The 16,845-nt window shown below is 41.5% G+C and overlaps 1 protein-coding gene across 3 annotated transcripts in view; it reads left to right on the forward strand.

Moving 5' to 3' along the window:
• Positions 1–16,845, forward strand: part of lamc3 (laminin, gamma 3) — a 101,621-nt gene that overhangs the window by 58,893 nt on the left and 25,883 nt on the right. For all 3 annotated transcript variants that reach the window (XM_061800030.1, XM_061800032.1, XM_061800031.1), the window contains exons 9-12: positions 2,910–3,008; positions 3,597–3,733; positions 4,786–4,905; positions 12,091–12,289. In XM_061800030.1, coding sequence (XP_061656014.1) covers positions 2,910–3,008; positions 3,597–3,733; positions 4,786–4,905; positions 12,091–12,289 — 555 coding nt within the window. The remainder of the gene's footprint in view (positions 1–2,909; positions 3,009–3,596; positions 3,734–4,785; positions 4,906–12,090; positions 12,290–16,845) is intronic.

Consider the following 16,845-nt stretch of genomic DNA (forward strand, 5'->3'; position numbering starts at 1 on the left):
ATACAGTGATGCCTTGAGATACATGTGACCCCACTTAGCAATTCTTCGGGATACAATCTATCTTTCGGGCCAATATTTTGCTTTGACTTGCGAGTTTTCTTATTACAAAAACATAAAAAAGGTTTTGGTGGTTGAGACGGGAATGGATTATGGCATTTCCATTTATTTCAATGGAGAAAGATGTTTTGAGATGAACGTACTTTGAGTGACAAGCATGGTCACAAAATGAATTCAAGTCGTATCTTAAGGCACCACTTTAGTGATTTGCTGCCACCTTGTGGCATCTATAGGTATTTCTCAACTTTTTCAGTTTCTCGCAGATTTTCATTATTCCTGTTTCTTTAACCAAGCAGATTTCAAATTCGCCTCACAGGTCCACAAGCTGGCCCCCAATAACGTCAGAACTTTTCCGTCCTCTGATTGGTCAGTCTGAGCAAGCCAAGTTAGACTAGAGCTCCTCGTTTCATGACGTGTTGTCACTGCCCTGCTGTAAGAAGTAATTGGAAATTGGACGAAATCTCTAGCACAAGTTCACCTTTCATAGAACAGCTGAAAACGTCCAACTTCACCCTAAAATGGCTGCTCCAAGGCAAAATGGCTGACTTCCTGTGTCTCTCTGGGAATGGCTTCTGGAGACTTTTTTGTGGGTCCACTCATGATAGACATGCTTACCAAACGGCAAGTTGCGACGTGAAACTGGTTTCATGGGCTGAATTTAAAAACCAGGTTTTCGGGAGGTGCAACACTGAGTTATCAAAGTTTTGTCTTAATTGCGGAGTCATCAAAGTTCCTGCCATGCTCCACCTACAAGCTGTCTACTATACGTAGTTGAAATTCGGTCAAAGTCTCTCAGATGAATTCAACTTTGGCCAACAAGACCCCAAAAATGGCCACTTCAAACAAAATGGCTGACTTCTTGGGTCTTTTAAGACTTTGTGAGACTTCCTTCTGAGTCTACTTGTGATAGACATGCTTACCAAATTTCACATTGCAAAGGGAAACCGGCTCCGACCTTGTAACAAGACAACATTGTCACAAAAGTCGACTTCAGAAATAGTGTAGGGATTACAATGTTGTTTCCAAACAAGCTGCATGTTCATGCGTTTTACATTAAGGGGAACCAAGCAGTACACACAACAGCATTATCATCTGCAGCACGTTTGCATAAGAGCATTAGTTAGCGGATCACATTAGCATATTTTTAGCAGCAAATCCTGACGCGGCGGCTGACTGGCGGAAGACAATGTTTTAAAAAAGCCTCCCATCGTTTCTCCCCTCACTGCCTCACCGACTCCCCTCCGCTGCGGTTGCTAGCTCGTCGTAGCGCACGTGCGTGTGAAGATGACCTCTGACCATTACCTGCTTGTTGCCATGGCGACCACATCCATCAGCTAAACTTCAGAGGAGAGATTGACGCGCAGGAGAAAAATATTCTCCTTAGTCCACTGTCTTGCCCATAAAACCACCGCCAACAACAAAATCATCAACAATACAATACAATCAAGTTGATTTTGAATAATTGACAGGACACCTGGAAACAGCCAAAGTCTCCTCAAAATGGGCACGTTAAACCAAGATGGCTGACTTCCTGTGTCTATTCAGGCAGAGTTTCTTGAGACTATTTTGTGCGTCTACTCGTGATTGCCATCAGTGCTGAATTTATTGTTGCTAAGTAAAACTGGCTTTGGGGGCAAAATCTTCCAAAGATTTAATAAAACTTTGTGTTTTATGACGACTCATCAATCGTCACTGCCACAGTTTGCCTGCATCAAACCAAAATGGTTGATTTCCTGTGTCTTTTCAGCAAGACTTTTGTGCGTCTACTCTTGATAGACGTGTCCGCCAAATTGAAAGTTAAACTTAAGCTGGCTTTGGAGGCTGAATTTTCCAAAACATTCACCACAAATCGTGAATGTCGGCGCAAAAATTCCACTGATTTGAATGGCGGCTGTCGACATTTCTATGCGTTTCATCCACAGTCTTATTAAGATTATTAAGATGACCTTATTATTATTATTATTATTATTAGGGGTATGGTCGATAAGGACTTCTCTGCGTGAGCGCATGCAAAGGGTATGTTTTCTCTAGTTTATATTCAAGGTGTATACATCCATCTCGGCGCTCCCTGACCCGCTCCACCTGCTGGGCGGAATGCTAATTCTTCTCGTGTTGATTACCAGTAGGCCACATCATTAGAAACACCACTACATTCTAATTAGGTCTATGGGATTGTCGAAGTCCAACCAAATTGTATTTCGTGGGTTATCGTTATTACCATACATTTAGCTCAAATCGCGTACAGTTTGCCAGATAAACACTGCACACACACAACAATAACGCGCACGGGTGCCACAAGGTATGGCTTTCATATTGCTGCCTCCGTTTTAAATCAAATCAATGCAAAGACGCATAACATTTGGGTATGATGCTTTACTTATTGTTTAGTTGATGCTTTATTTCCTGAAATCCGAAGTGGGACATGCACGTTGCGATGAGATAGGAGGACGCCGATGCGTCGCAGGTTCGGTTACCTCATGGCCATTTGTTACACAGATTAGATTTAGTGAAACGCGGAGAGAATGCAGACATCCCGATTGCACACAAACACACACACGCGCGCACACACATGCAGCGCTTTCCATCATAGATGCTGAAAAATCAGGCGGCTGAGCAACAGTGTGAATTATTCAGCCCACTGGAGCAGAAACAAGAGGAGACGCTTTTGCTGGAAGATAATTAAATTATTTGCAATAGCGCCTCTCATTAAAATTAGATTTGCTGTTCCAAACAAAAGCAATCAATCGCAAAAGCCCGCCAAGCACTTTTTTTCCCTTCCCTTCCCGCCCCCCGTCTTTCTTCGTCTTTTTGTGCGGCTGACTCACCGCGTTTGTTGACTTTCTGTCCCCCAGGCCGTGCGAGTGCGCCCCCGGTGGCAGCGAGGGCATCTGCTCGCCGCTGGACGGCGGCTGTCGCTGCAAGGCCCACGCCGAGGGGGGAGGCTGCGGCAGGTGAGGCTACGCGCCGATTGATCTTTGAGTCACATGAACTCATTCGCTGCCGGCCGTTTTAGAGCATTTTGACTGATCGTTCAAGACCCACAAAGTATTGTGTTCTGTAACTATATAAGCGGTGAAACTACTAAAAGACGAGAAGCTCTTCTTTCACCTGAAAAATAAAATCAAATAAAATTGCGTATACGATCCAGAAGCTAATACCTGTTAAGAACTCAAAAATCTTTCGAGGCTTCAAAATAGCAGCAGGAGTTTAGACAGGAAGTAGCAGTAGCAGTTTGGCCCCCTGCTAATTGCCCCTATTCTGGATGGGCAATCACACAACTTCACTTTGAGACTCGAGGTACTTGTGTTGGAGGACATTTCTACAGGATTTTTTTTTTCTTATTTTGCCTTGTCCTTTGCACATAGAACGGCTACAGTTTATTCCCCGTAGGTCACAGCTCCTCGCAGCTGCGCTCCGTTTGGACCCAAAATGCACCAGCATGGTCTTAGTTGGGAGGGGGGGAAAAAAAAGCTACAACAATTCTGACAAATGTGCTTTTCAATAAATGTGTGTGTGTGTGTGTGTTGGTTTGTGTGCAGATGCAAGCCAGGCTTCTTCAACCTGCAAGAAAACAACCCGGCTGGCTGTCAGCCGTGTTTCTGCTTCGGCCACTCGCTGGCCTGCTCCTCGTCCGGCGGCTTTGTGGCCGTCAACATCACTTCGGATTTCATGGAAGGTAAACTATCTGGAGGGCCAGATTTTCCATTGACTTTTGGTATGTTTGACAATAAGCAGCTCCACTTTAGCATAGCAATAGTGTTTGTTTGGATTGCATAAAACTGGGGGACACATGGGAAGGATTGGTTCAAAGCGGCCATTTTAAGAGCATTTTGGCCATTTTCAGGGGTCCTTCAAAGATAAACTTATCCAAAGAGTCATCATAAAAGACAAAACTGTTCGCTCACAAGTCCTCAGTATCGACTCCCAAAATTCTGCCTCCAAAGTAACTGTAACCTAGCAACATGAAATTTAGTAGGCATGTCGAGACCCACAGAAGAGTCTCAAGAAGCCATCATTGAAAAGACACAGGAAGTCGGACACGTAGGTTCGAAGTGACCATTTTCGGGTCACCATTTCCAGGTGTCCTTCACAGACAAATTTCTCGTAGGAATTTTGTCCGATTGCTACCAAATTTGGACAACATTTACAAGGCAGATGGGTGACGAATTTGAGTTTTTGTCTTTGCGTGTGGACAGAGCATGACTTGCCATGAAAGACAGAAGTCTCTTAAATCAGCGGACCTCAGACGCAAGTCCCAAAGTTTTAGAAAGTTCAGCCCCCAAAGCTGGTTACGCTGAGCTTCATAAAATTTGGTAGACGTGCCTATCGCGACTTGAGCGACAAAACAATCTCAAGAAGCCATGTCTGAAAAGACACGGCGAGTCTACCATTTTGATTTGAAGCAGCCATGATGAGCTCATTTTAGCCATTTCCAAGAGTCCTACAAATACAAGCTCTTCCTATAGATTTTGTTCAAGTGCCTTCAAAATTGTAAAACTTTTTTTAAGACAGCAGGGTTATGCTAAATTGAGAAGAATTCTGTTTTTGTCGTGACATGCCATAAAACACAAAGGTCTAATGCAACTTAACAGAAGTAACTATGAATTAAAGGTTGTGTTTCCAGTAACTGTTGGCCTGGTGTTTCACAGCTTTTCATATTCCTAATTCCCATTTCTCATGAATAACTACAGCCAACTGCAACCTTTCCAAATGTCTTGTTCGGTCCAGATCAGGACGACTGGCTGGGCGAGTTCTCCGGGGGACGGCTCGACCCCCTGCTGTGGAAGGAGGGCGAAGTCTATTTGCTGCCTCTCTCCGAGGAGGACCCAGGCTTCTACAGAGCCCCGGGTGAGTGCCACGAGAAAATAACAGACATTGAATGGCATCCATGGCCCATCATTGTTCCGGTAGTGGAGCTCCGACTCATGGGGAGCATGATTTAGTACGTTTGGTGTCTTATTTTTAGATAGTAAACACCCCCCTCCGTCGTAAATATGTCATTTATACGCGTGTTAGTGCAGCATCTGTAATGCTCATGCCTTGTTTCTGTTATTCCTGAGATTAATTGTGGTATTTGGCAGTGGGTCATGCTGCGGATATTCCGTCCAGCCGCCCCACCCGTCCCCCCCACCCCAATCCTTTATCGGAACCATTAGAAGATAAGGGAATAAGCTGGCCCCCGCCGCAGGATTTAGGGCTCATTTCTATCAGCTGCCCCAGCAGCAAAGGCCTGATGGAATTGTCCGCGTTGGAGAGGCAACAAAGTGGAAATTGGCTCCGTTGCCAAGTCGGCTTCTCGCTGCCAAATCCACGAGGACCCTCCAGCGGGGCCCCGCCGTCCGCGGCCAGAAGCAAAACACTCACAAGCCCATTAAACGATGCCTCCTCCAGGGTTTATGCCTAAATTGCGGCATCACGGCGAGCCCTGTGGGACGCCATCAGGGACGCACTGATAGGCGGAGTTACTCTCTTTGGAAAGTAATGAGTTTATGTTGCAATATTACGACAAAGACTCCTTCTGTGTTAATTTCAATTGCTGAATTCCAAAGTATGAACTTCAAGGGCCTTGATAACCTTCAATAAAACAGTGTCAAAAAATATGATTTACAGATGGTAAATATTTGAAATTGTGTGCATTTAGCATGTCGTTAAGCTTAAAATGTATTTCAGTAATTCCCCGCATATTCACGGTTCGCTGTTCTCAAATTCCCCAATTCCCGCTTTTTGTGTGCCATTTCTGAAATGCCCTAATAAACCACAAAGATGCCGCCAAAGCCCTGTCGAAGTAGGAAAGTTTGGTGTTTTCTGCAAAAACAACTAATATTACTTCAGCTTACTGAGTCACTTACAGTAGTTGTGAAACTCCTTTTAGATTGTGTCTGCATGACTGTATTACACTGGCCCCCGTGGCCAAGTCACGCACACGAGAAGGTGCCGCAATGAATCAACCTTGAAGCACAAACTGTTTAATTCTTTACATTCAATTTAATGATGCCGTTACTATATGTTTTTATTAATTGCAATGTTACAGAGTGCTATTTTATTTTTAAAAAAACATCGAAAAAATCTTTTTCAAGTTTTTCAGGAGGCTGCAACTGATTGATGGCATTTCCATTTATTTCAATGGGGCAAGATGATTTGAGATACGCACTTGTTCCTGTGACAGTGACAAAGTTCTATTCTGTAAAGAAAATTCAGGGTGGGGGTTTTCGCTATTTGCGGTAGTGCTTGGTCCCTATTACTAACATTGTAACCCGTGTAACATTAGCATATTCATAATGCATTGCATTATCATATTGCAGGAACACTTTTTGTTTGTTGTTCATAACGTGATATCAGACGCGGATTGTTGGATTTCTGTTTTTTTTTTTTTTTTTGTCGCAAGCATTTGTGTCGCCTACCCCCCTTGGCAGTCACATCGTAGGGAGGAGTCCATCAATCGTTTTTAAGAAATTCGAGGCGGACCAAAGACGGTCTTAGTGATTCACACTACTCCGGAGACATAAGCTGACACTCGGCGGGACCACGCATCACGCTCGTGCGCTCCCAAATGGCGGCTGACAAGTGGGCGTCAGACTCGGCGGCGACAGCTCCGCGGATAGCCTCTAAGTAAAATGGCGAAGGGGGGTGGGGGCCTTCTCATTTTGTGGTGGGGGGGGGGGGGGGGGTCGCTGACTTCTCAGTGACAATCAGCAGGCCAGCCAAGCACTGGAGCTGTCACTCCTCGGCGCTTCATCGCTATCATCCGATGGCCGCTTCCGACGTTTTTCATTTGGAATAAACATCTCTCATTGGCATGGACAACAAACTTTAGCTCGCCACTTGTGACGGTGACTTTGCGTTTTGATACAACGTCTCGATGCCACGTTACTTACGCCACTATTAAAAAAAATAAGAATTTGACACTTTTCCAATTTTTTCAATTGTTTTTATTACTTTTCATTTTTTCGTTGGAACATTACATTGGAACTTCTGCCAGAATTGCCAGAAAAAAAAATCATTGTTACTTATGTCACTATTGCTGAAAGACACATTTTTCAAAATTTCAACCTTCGGCGTTTTTTAGAAAGTGTGTTGGAATAAATACGCTTAAAGCATATGAGAGGTGAGAAACTATTTGAAAAAAAGATTTTTATATTGTCTTTATATCAAAGATTTTCACCTATAATGGGTGTTTCTGGAACATATCCCAACAGGGGTTTCCTGTATTGCCATATTAAAACGTCTTTTAAGACAACATATTTCAACTTTAGACAATACGATTGTTTGTTATACAACGACCTTTTTCATTTATTGTTTCATTTATGTATGTATTTATTTTTTAGCACAATGACTTTATAAAAAGTCTGTATGTGACCTAAATCATCCTGACTGTCTAGTAATTTGGAGATGCAAAATTTCAAACCTTGACATTCTGATTTTGGGTCCCAAACCACCAGTTGCGAATGACAGCTTTAATTTATCTGCGGTGTTTGAAATTGAAGACGGTGAGCTTGACGCGGGCGCGATCGTACACCTCCCTCCTGATCCCGGACATCTGCTCGATCCTTGACACAGGGGGAGTTCAACTCCCCCATGGCGACCACGCCAGACCGACCGGTGGAGAGCAGCTGCCGAGGTCTTGCAACAAGCGTGATCAGCTGCTCACTGTGGGGGAGGAGTTTAGTGGGGGGCGGGGGTGGGGGGGTTTGTGGATAGGAGGGGTCATCTCACTTGAGTCCTTATGGCAATCTGGCGAGGGACGTAAAATCTCTCTGGTGGAAAGTGAGGGGAGTGAATACACGCGCAGAGGTGGTGTTTGTTGGAGGCGAGGCATTTATTTTTTTCATCTGGACCCTAGAAACAGACATTTCTTCAAATGTCTGATGGAAGTAGGAAGGACTCCATTTGGGATCAGGTGTTTCTATTGTTAAAGTGGGCTTTGGAAAAAGCATCTTTACAGGGAGAGAGGCCTTTATTTTTTTTCCAATTGAACGGTAGAAACAGGGAACTGTGTATTTGGGGACAGGTGTTTATTTGTTCAAGTATAAAACAAAAACAAGTAGATGTCTGTTTGAGGAGAGGCCTTTATTTGTAGAGGCAGACAGCGAAAACAGGTTGGAGTGTACAGCGTTCCCTCGTTTTTCGCGGTTAATGGGGACCAGAACCCCCCCGCGACAGTAGTAGAAGTAGGATTTGCCATCCCTCCCCCTAGGAATTTTCGTGGATGTGCATGTGGGTACCAGAATGTTTAACATATGTAAGTGAGACAAAGATTACAACAGTACACGTTATTACTTAAATCTTTAATTATAAAACCTTATACAGTAATTAACATTTATTATTCAGTAATTAACATTCATCAACATTGCCTTCTGAGAGAGGCTCAGTGTACTCACTGTCAGCAATCCACAATGGCAATGCAGCTTCCGTTTTCACAATTCTCTTATTACGCGGAGTTACCACACGTTTCGCTTCCTTATTGAAGGTTATTGAAGCAGTTTTGCGGATGTTTGCTTCCTCTTTCTGGATGTACCGCACTGTAGATTCATTCACGCCATAATGGCGTGCCACAGATGCATAACTTCTGCCCTCTTTGATCATATCTAAAAGTTTCACTTTTTCGATGATGGTCATCATCTTCTTCTTCCTCTTGGGCGCCCCGGAGGAAGCTTTCGCAGGGGCACAGCGCTTCGGCGGCATTGTAAGGGCTTGCTTAACTAATCAAAAAAAATATCGCTTAAACAAAAAAAAAAGTTATTGCGAACTCAACAGCGTGGACGAGACCGGCGAGACACAACAAGGGAAGATGCTGGGTGAGGCGGCGATGATGCGCAGCCAATCAGCTCACGGGATAAATCCACTCGTGGTCATAGTTTCGTCACACTTTGGAAACATCCATCCATCCATTTTCTGAGCCGCTTTTCCTCACTAGGGTCGTGGGCGTGCTGGAGCCTATCCCAGCTGTCATCGGGCAGGAGGCGGGGTACACCCTGAACTGGTTGCCAGCCAATCGCAGGGCACATAGAAACAAACAACCATTCGCACTCACAGTCACACCTACGGGCAATTTTAGACTCTCCAATTAATGCATGTTTTTGGGATGTGGGAGGAAACCGGAGTGCCCGGAGAAAACCCACGCAGGCACGGGGAGAACATGCAAACTCCACACAGGCGGGGCCAGGGATTGAACCCGGGTCCTCAGAACTGTGAGGCTGACGCTCTAACCAGTCGTCCACCGTGCCGCCCACTTTGGAAACACTGAAGCACTATTTTTGAGGGTGAGGCCTGTACTTGTTCCATTTGATCCTTGGAAACGAGGAAGCATCTATTTGGGGAGAGGAGTTTATTTCTCCCAGCAGACAGCGAGGCGGACATCATCATCATCATCATCATCACAAGAACAAAAAGCAAAACTTGTTGAAATAGCAAACGCGAGGGAAGAGTAGAAGACGGCGAAGGACAGCCGTCGCCCGCTTCATTCACAGCAGTCCAATGATGCGAAAAATGTGTCGCCATGGCGACCCTTCACCCGAGGGCCTGACGTCCGCGCCGCCGCTCAAGCGCATTCCACAATCTTTTTTAACGAGCCACTTCTGCTCAGGCATTCAGTGGGATTTAAAACACCCTACATTTGATAACATGATATATAGACCCCAGAAAAGGATCTGGTCCTGAGAAACATTTCTGAAGGTTCTAGTCCCAAGAGAATGATCTGGTCCCTAGACGAGGTTGTAGTCCCAAGAGAAGGTCCTAATCCTGAAAGAAGGTACTAGTCCCATGATAATTGTCTAGTCCCAAGCGAAGGTTCTAATCATGGAACAAGATTCAATTCCAAGGAGAAAGTTCTAGTCTTGAGAGAAGGTATTAGTCACAAGAGAAATTTCTACTCTCAAAGGAAGGCACTAGTCCTAAAAGAATGCTCTTGTCCCAAGACAAGGTTGTACTTCTGAACAAATGTTTTATTCAAGTGATGTTATAGTTTTCAAATAAGGTTCTAGTCCAGGAAGAAGGTTTTAATCTTGATAGAAAGTACTAGTCTCAAGAGAAGGTACTGGTCCCAAGAGAATGGTCCAGTGCCAAAATAAGAATCTAATCCCTGGTCTAGTCCCAAGTGAACTTTCTAGTCTCAAGAGAAGGTCCTACTCTTGAGAGAAGGTACTAGTCCCAAAAGAATGGTCTAGTCCCAATTGAAGGTTCTTGTCCTGAAACATTATATTCCAAAGTTAAGGTACTAGTCTTGAAAGAAGGCACTAGTCCCCAGAGAAGGTTATAGTCTTGTGAGAAGGTCCTAGTCTCAAGAGAGATTATAGTCTATATTGAAGGTTTCAGTCCAGACTTTGAGAATGTACTAGTCTTCAGAGTTGGTACAAGACCTCCAGAGAAGGGTTTAGTCACGGAAGAAGGTACTAGTCCTGAGAGAATGATGTAGTGCCAGATAAAGGGTTCTTGTCTTGAGAGAAGGTACTAGTCTCAAGACAGTGGTCTAGTCCCAAGAGAGGGTTGTTGTCCAGAGAGAGGATTCTTGTCTTGACAGAAAGTACTAGTTCCCAGAGGAAGTTATAGTCTAGACAGAAGATACTAGTCCCATGTCTACTATCAAAAGAAGTTTCTCATCTTGAGAGGTTTTAGTCTCGAGAGCAGGTACTAGTACTAAGAGAATTGTCATGTTCCAAGCAAAGCTTCATGAGTGATTCTGGTCCAGACGGAAGGTTCTGGTCATGAGAGAAGGTTCTAATCCCATGAAAAAGTCTGGGGGGGGGTAGCGTTTTGTCATTTAGCGCCTGCTTTTATGTTGGGATTTTGATTTTCATCTTTTTCATTTCATCTCGTTTTTTACTGATTAGTTCTTTGGATTTGCCTTGCGCCTGAATGGTGCCACACAAAACGATGATGTCAGCTCGTACGCCCGATAAGAAATGATGAAAAAGTCTTTGTTTATTTGCCCGTTACAATCGAATGAATGTCGAAATGTGCCCCGATGAATCATTTAGGGGTTGTTTAAAAATTCATGCTTGCCTCCCTCGCACGTTAAAAGCGCTCGCTTAACCCTCCCCCGACGAGAGAAATTAAACTGATCCTCCTACGCCAGCGGAAAAAGAGTAAGATATGTAAAAATGCATCACAGGCAAGAGCGCAACTTTTTAACTTCATGGTGCTGCTTTTTCTTTTGCTTTTTTTTTTTTTTTTTTTTTTACAATTTCAACAAAGCTGTTTTATGGTGTCGTGTAAGTAAAAAAAAAATTACAAAAATAAAAATCGAGCATCGAAGGAAAAGTACACTTTTTCAATGTTTTCAGGCATCCAAAGGACAACTGCATTCTTAAAAAATATATATATAATATAAAAGGACAATTACACAGTATAAAAAAAAATTCAAACATCAAAAAGTTGAATAAACGTTTTGACAATCAAAGCACAGGTGGCCATTTAAAAAAAAAAAAAAGAAAAAAAAAAATCAAACATCAACCGAGGATTTTTTTTTTTTTTTTCAAACAACAAAGTACAAGTGGGCATTTTTAAAATCTGATTCAACCATCGAACAATAACGCATTTAAATATATATATATATATATATATATATATATATATATATCAAAGGATGAGTAAAGTTGTTTAAACATTAAAGCATGTTTAAAACTAAAATACTTATTTTTTTTTTTATTATTATTTTTTTTTTATTACAAAGGAAGAGTACATTGAACAAAATTCTAACAAAAAACAGGATGAATTTACATTTTTCCAAACCACAAAGGATGATTTAAAAAAAATAATACTAATAATTCAACCATCAAAGGATGGGGTGCAGCTGGAAAAAAAAATGTAACATCATAGGATGAATACGATTTTTTTAAAATTCAAAAATCGGAGGATGAATACACGTCAAACAAACTTTTTACACTTGTATGCCACTTAAGGAATGTCAAAATATGACGTTCAATTGTTCCTTTCTTTCATATGTGCAAGTTGTCGTCCAAAGATGATTTTCTTTTCCTGACTTGAAGAAGGAAAAAAAGAAACACAAACAAACTGCTGCTTGGCCTTTTCCCGCAGACAAATTTGTGGGTGACCAGAGCCACAGCTACGGCCAGCTCCTCTCCATCACCTTCACCTCGGAGACCCCGCAGCTGCTTCCCGACCGCGTCGCCGCGCTGCTCGACGGCTCCGGAATCACGCTCGGCGCCGAACTCGCGCCCGGCCCGGTGCGACGGGACGATCCCGGCCTCTCGCCACGGAAAACCTTCGTGGTCCGGTAAGAAACACCTTTTCCTTCCTTTTGTTTTTTTCATCAGCCACAGGCAAGAAGAAATTCCCTCACCTAGGAATGTTAGGGTCACACGGATGAGGAAATAATGCATATAGGTATGAAGGAAATAGAACATTCAAAAGAAAAAAATATGAGAATTAAAGTTGTCATTTTTTTTCAATAACAATTTTTATTTTTTTTTCAAAAGCTGACTTGACGAAAGTCATATTTTTTTCTTTAGAAAAAGGTATAATATTAGGACAACAAAATCTTTTGTTTTTTAGAATTAACATATTTCAAGAAAAAAAATTAATAGTATGAAAAATTAATATTTTTTTCCAGAATAGTCCTCTTTCTTGTATTCTCAAAAGATTACAAAATTGTTCCTGTAAGAGTATAACTTTTGATCTTAAAAAATATGGCTTTGTTTTTGTAAGATTAAAACTTTACTATTGGAAGATTACGAGAAAAAAAAAATTCTCCGAAAAATGTAACTTTATTCTCATTATATTCTGACTATTTCGGAAAAAAATGTGACTTTATTCTCGTAAGATGACAAATTTTTACTTTAGAAAAAAAAATGGCATTCTTATAAAATTATGATTTGTATCTAAAAAAAAAAAAAAAAAAAAAAAAAAGTACAATTTGAATTTTATACAGCTTCACTGTCTTAATAAACTTCCATCTCAAAAAGAATATGACCATTTTCTTGAAATGACGATTTTACTGTGGTAACATTGCGACTTATAAACAAAAAAAAAGCCAATTCTGGTAAAATGACAACTTTATATCTTTATATCTATATATCTTTCAATAAAAATAATTAAAATGTGTCTTTATTCTTGTAAAATTGCAACTTTACTCTCATAAAATTATAATTTATTTTCTCTGAAAAATATAACTTGATTCTCATTAAATCTAAAAGAAAAATACAAATATCCTAAAAAGATTACAATGTTATTGTCCTGAGAATTTCTTTTTTTTTTTTTTTTTTGGAAAAGAAAAACTAAATTCCCCTAAGATTAGGACTTCGTATCTAAAAATATGTCTATTCTTGTAAAATTACAACTTAATTTCTTCAAAAAAAACCATAAGATTGTGACCTTTTGTGTCGTAAAGATACAACTTGATTCTTGTAAAATTAAAACTGAAAGTTGTTTTTTTTTTTTTACCTGGAAAATAATTTTTGTGAGATTATGACTTCATCTCAAAAGAATACAACTTTATCCTCCAAAGATTACAATTTTACTGGTATAACATAACATTATGACTTTCTTTCTCGACTTTATTCTCATAATATTCCGACTTTATCAAGTAAAAAAAAAAATAATAAAGACTTTAGTCTCATAAGAATACACTTATTTTTAAAGTCTGGTTTTTTTTTCATTCTTTTCAGTGCTGCTTTCATTCTCCTCCGCACTACAGTAAAGCCAAAACTCAAATGACGCAACCTTCGCCCCAAAAGTGCGTCTGCAAGCTGAACCGTATATAAAACCTTAAAACGACAAGGGAATCGGAATTTTTCCAGCGCAGCGAAAAGGCTCAAAGCGGCTGTTCGGATGCGGGAATGAATTTGAAATGCGGGATGAGGGAAGGCATGCAAAATAGTGGACCGCTATAAACAAGAGGTGGGTAGAAACGCGCTACATTTACTCCATTTCATTTACGTTACTTTTTTTTTCTTGTCAGAGTAGTTTTAATGAATCACCCCTTTTACTTTTACTCGAGTATTTATCTTAAGAAGAAACAGTACTTTTGCTCGGTTACAATAATCTACATGCCGCTCGCTACTTTCATTTATCAATAATTGCACGCGCGATCCAGCTTTAGACTTTCGTCGTCGACTTCCGTCGCTCCAGTCCACCGCGATAACCACAGTGACATTTGACTCAAGTTCACCAATCAAACGACACAAGAAAGTCACATGTCCGCACGCAAAGTCTTCTCTTGGGCTTCCCGGGCCAATCGCAGTGACTCGTGACAGCCGGGCTCGACTCGTGTTTACAATACAGGCTACGAACAACAACGGCTTCAACATGCAGCGTAGTTTTGTCACTGCCGAACCTTGGCCATTTCAGCCCACTTTTAACTTGAGAAAACACCTTGCAGTAAGTTGCTGTTGTTTTGGCTGTGTATATGGCAACATTAGCACTACTTTATGGTCACAAGTACCTGTAAAATGTGTCTTCTCTGGTACGTTCTGTGCTCTCTCTCTCTCTCACTAACACGCACACTCACACACACACACAATCAATAAGTCTGGTCAGCAAACAGCGTCTTCATTCGTTCATTTTAGCCTCCTTGTTATAATAAATCATGTAAAGAAGTAACTTAAGAAAGCGGGCAGGAGAAAATAATAGATCTTTTCAACCCTCTAGCTCCAATAGTGGCCTGCATCGAATGCATCATGTCCGGTCAAAAGAAAGAAAAGAAAGAAACGCCTGCTTCAAATAGAAGCCTCGCTTTAGCCCATCAGGACAAATAGTAAGTCATAAATGTAATGTTGGGTGTATCCATGTTTATATTCCTATACATTCTAACCTATTGTCGCACCACAACGCTGTGTGCATATTTTATTTTTTTTTGTGCGACATTACCAGTACATTTAAATATAGCGGGGTGATATTATTAAGCCAAAGAATTTGCAATTACAAAAATTACGCTTGAGTTAACATTTTTCATTGAGGCACCCACAAACGTGGGCCACTTTTTCAGAACCACACACACACACACACACACACACATGCAGAGCGCTGGTTAACAAAGCTTATCGGTTGTGCGAAGCAGTGGAGCGGTCCCGAAAAGAAGTTCTCTGCAGGTCTCATTAGACTCCTCACATCGTCTTGGCTTCGCCTCACACTTTTTTTGCACATCGCTTCGCTCCGACCATACACCCGCCGCCCCCGTCCCACTAGGCGCCCCCCAGTCACGCACTCATACTCACGAAAAAAGTTTTTTGTGGCAATTTACTATTTTTGAATCTAGCAGTACATGTGCTGCTCTATTTTTAATCAATAGCGAATGTGTAAATGTTTTTTTTTTTTGCTTCAAACGTGCATTTTATTCTCATTCGTGAGGGCTGGACTTCTATCCTTACGAACAACATCATCGGCCTTTGCTAAACGGTTAGCATTCGCACGCTAGCAGATGACCATTTTAGGTCCGAAAATCCGCTACCTACCATTTCGCTGACTCATACATCTTATGTTACGTTATATGTAATTACACATCTAATAGTGTCTTAAAATCACTTACAAATCAATGTTTTTCATTTCATGAGACAGAAATTTTCACGTCGACCAATGTTTGTGGTCGACTTTGCCGCGTTAACCAATTTTTCTTCACAGCCCTAGTAGGAATGCAACAATATTATGTTTATTAGTACATGTGACACTGTAAGTACGAATGCTACTAATTTCCATTTAGTCATACATGTGCTACAATATTTGTTTTAGTTGTACATCTGCTACTATTGGTATATGCTATTATTTAGTTATGTACATAGTACTTGTGCTACTATTAGTAAATGTGCTACTATTTCTGTATTCACTAGTGCATGTGCTACTATTTTTTTGGGATTCGGTGGTACTCGTGCTACTATATTCTTAAAATTAGTAGTCCATGTGCTACTTGTATTTTCAGAAGTAGTATAAGTACTACTCTTGGAAGAACTGGAGCTGGCGTCAAATCCGCACGATTCATCATCAGGGCCTCCATCTGTTGCTGCAATTTCCCGAACAATCAAAGGCGTCAAGTGCGGCGTGCAAATAAGCGTGTCGGAGAAACGCCTCGATAAATAAACATGAGTGCAAACACACACACACACACGCGACTCTCTTGACTGACAGCTTCCCAATGCCAGTCCGGTAAATATGTTAACCGGTTAAGCGGCGGTGCGTTCCCTGCCGGTGCAAAGATCATCACGCCATCATCACGGCGTCGCAGCGCCACGGATTAAATTGAGGTGTGAGGATTTGAGCCGAGGGGCAAAAGATAAGAGGAGGAGATGATTGGTTGGGATGAGCGGGCAAACAACGCCTCCATTTTCCTCTTTTTTTGTATGGGACACTACATTTAAAAAAAAACAACAACAACAAAAACGCCAACTGAAGTAAAGCCATGTTTATTGCGGGGGGGATTTACGTTCCAGACCCACCCGCAATCACTGAAAATCTGCGATATAGTGAGACCATATTAAAAAAGAACTTTTCATTAGCGTTGTACCCCTCTCACACGCATGAAACACACTTAACATTGTATATTTAAACATCAAAATGTTCATCCAAACTAAATCGTTTTGGCTGAAGAAAGTCATCTCACTTAATGCTAGCATATAATGTAAAATGCCATAGAAAGCTAATGGAGGTTAGCTTGGATGTTACAGTAATTATAAACCTTGTAAATGATATAAATGATAAACCCATAAAGAATGCTGGCTTAAAAATCTTTGATAAAGGGGTTCGCTTTGTATCCTTTTTGCGACATTTTTGTTTGGTGGTTATTTTAATCGGGGTTCAATCCCCGTCCCCGCCTGTGTGGAGTTTGCATGTTCTCCCCGTGCC

Source organism: Phyllopteryx taeniolatus, chromosome 15 (genome assembly GCF_024500385.1).
Source record: "Phyllopteryx taeniolatus isolate TA_2022b chromosome 15, UOR_Ptae_1.2, whole genome shotgun sequence".
Classification (NCBI taxonomy): Eukaryota; Metazoa; Chordata; class Actinopteri; order Syngnathiformes; family Syngnathidae; genus Phyllopteryx; species Phyllopteryx taeniolatus.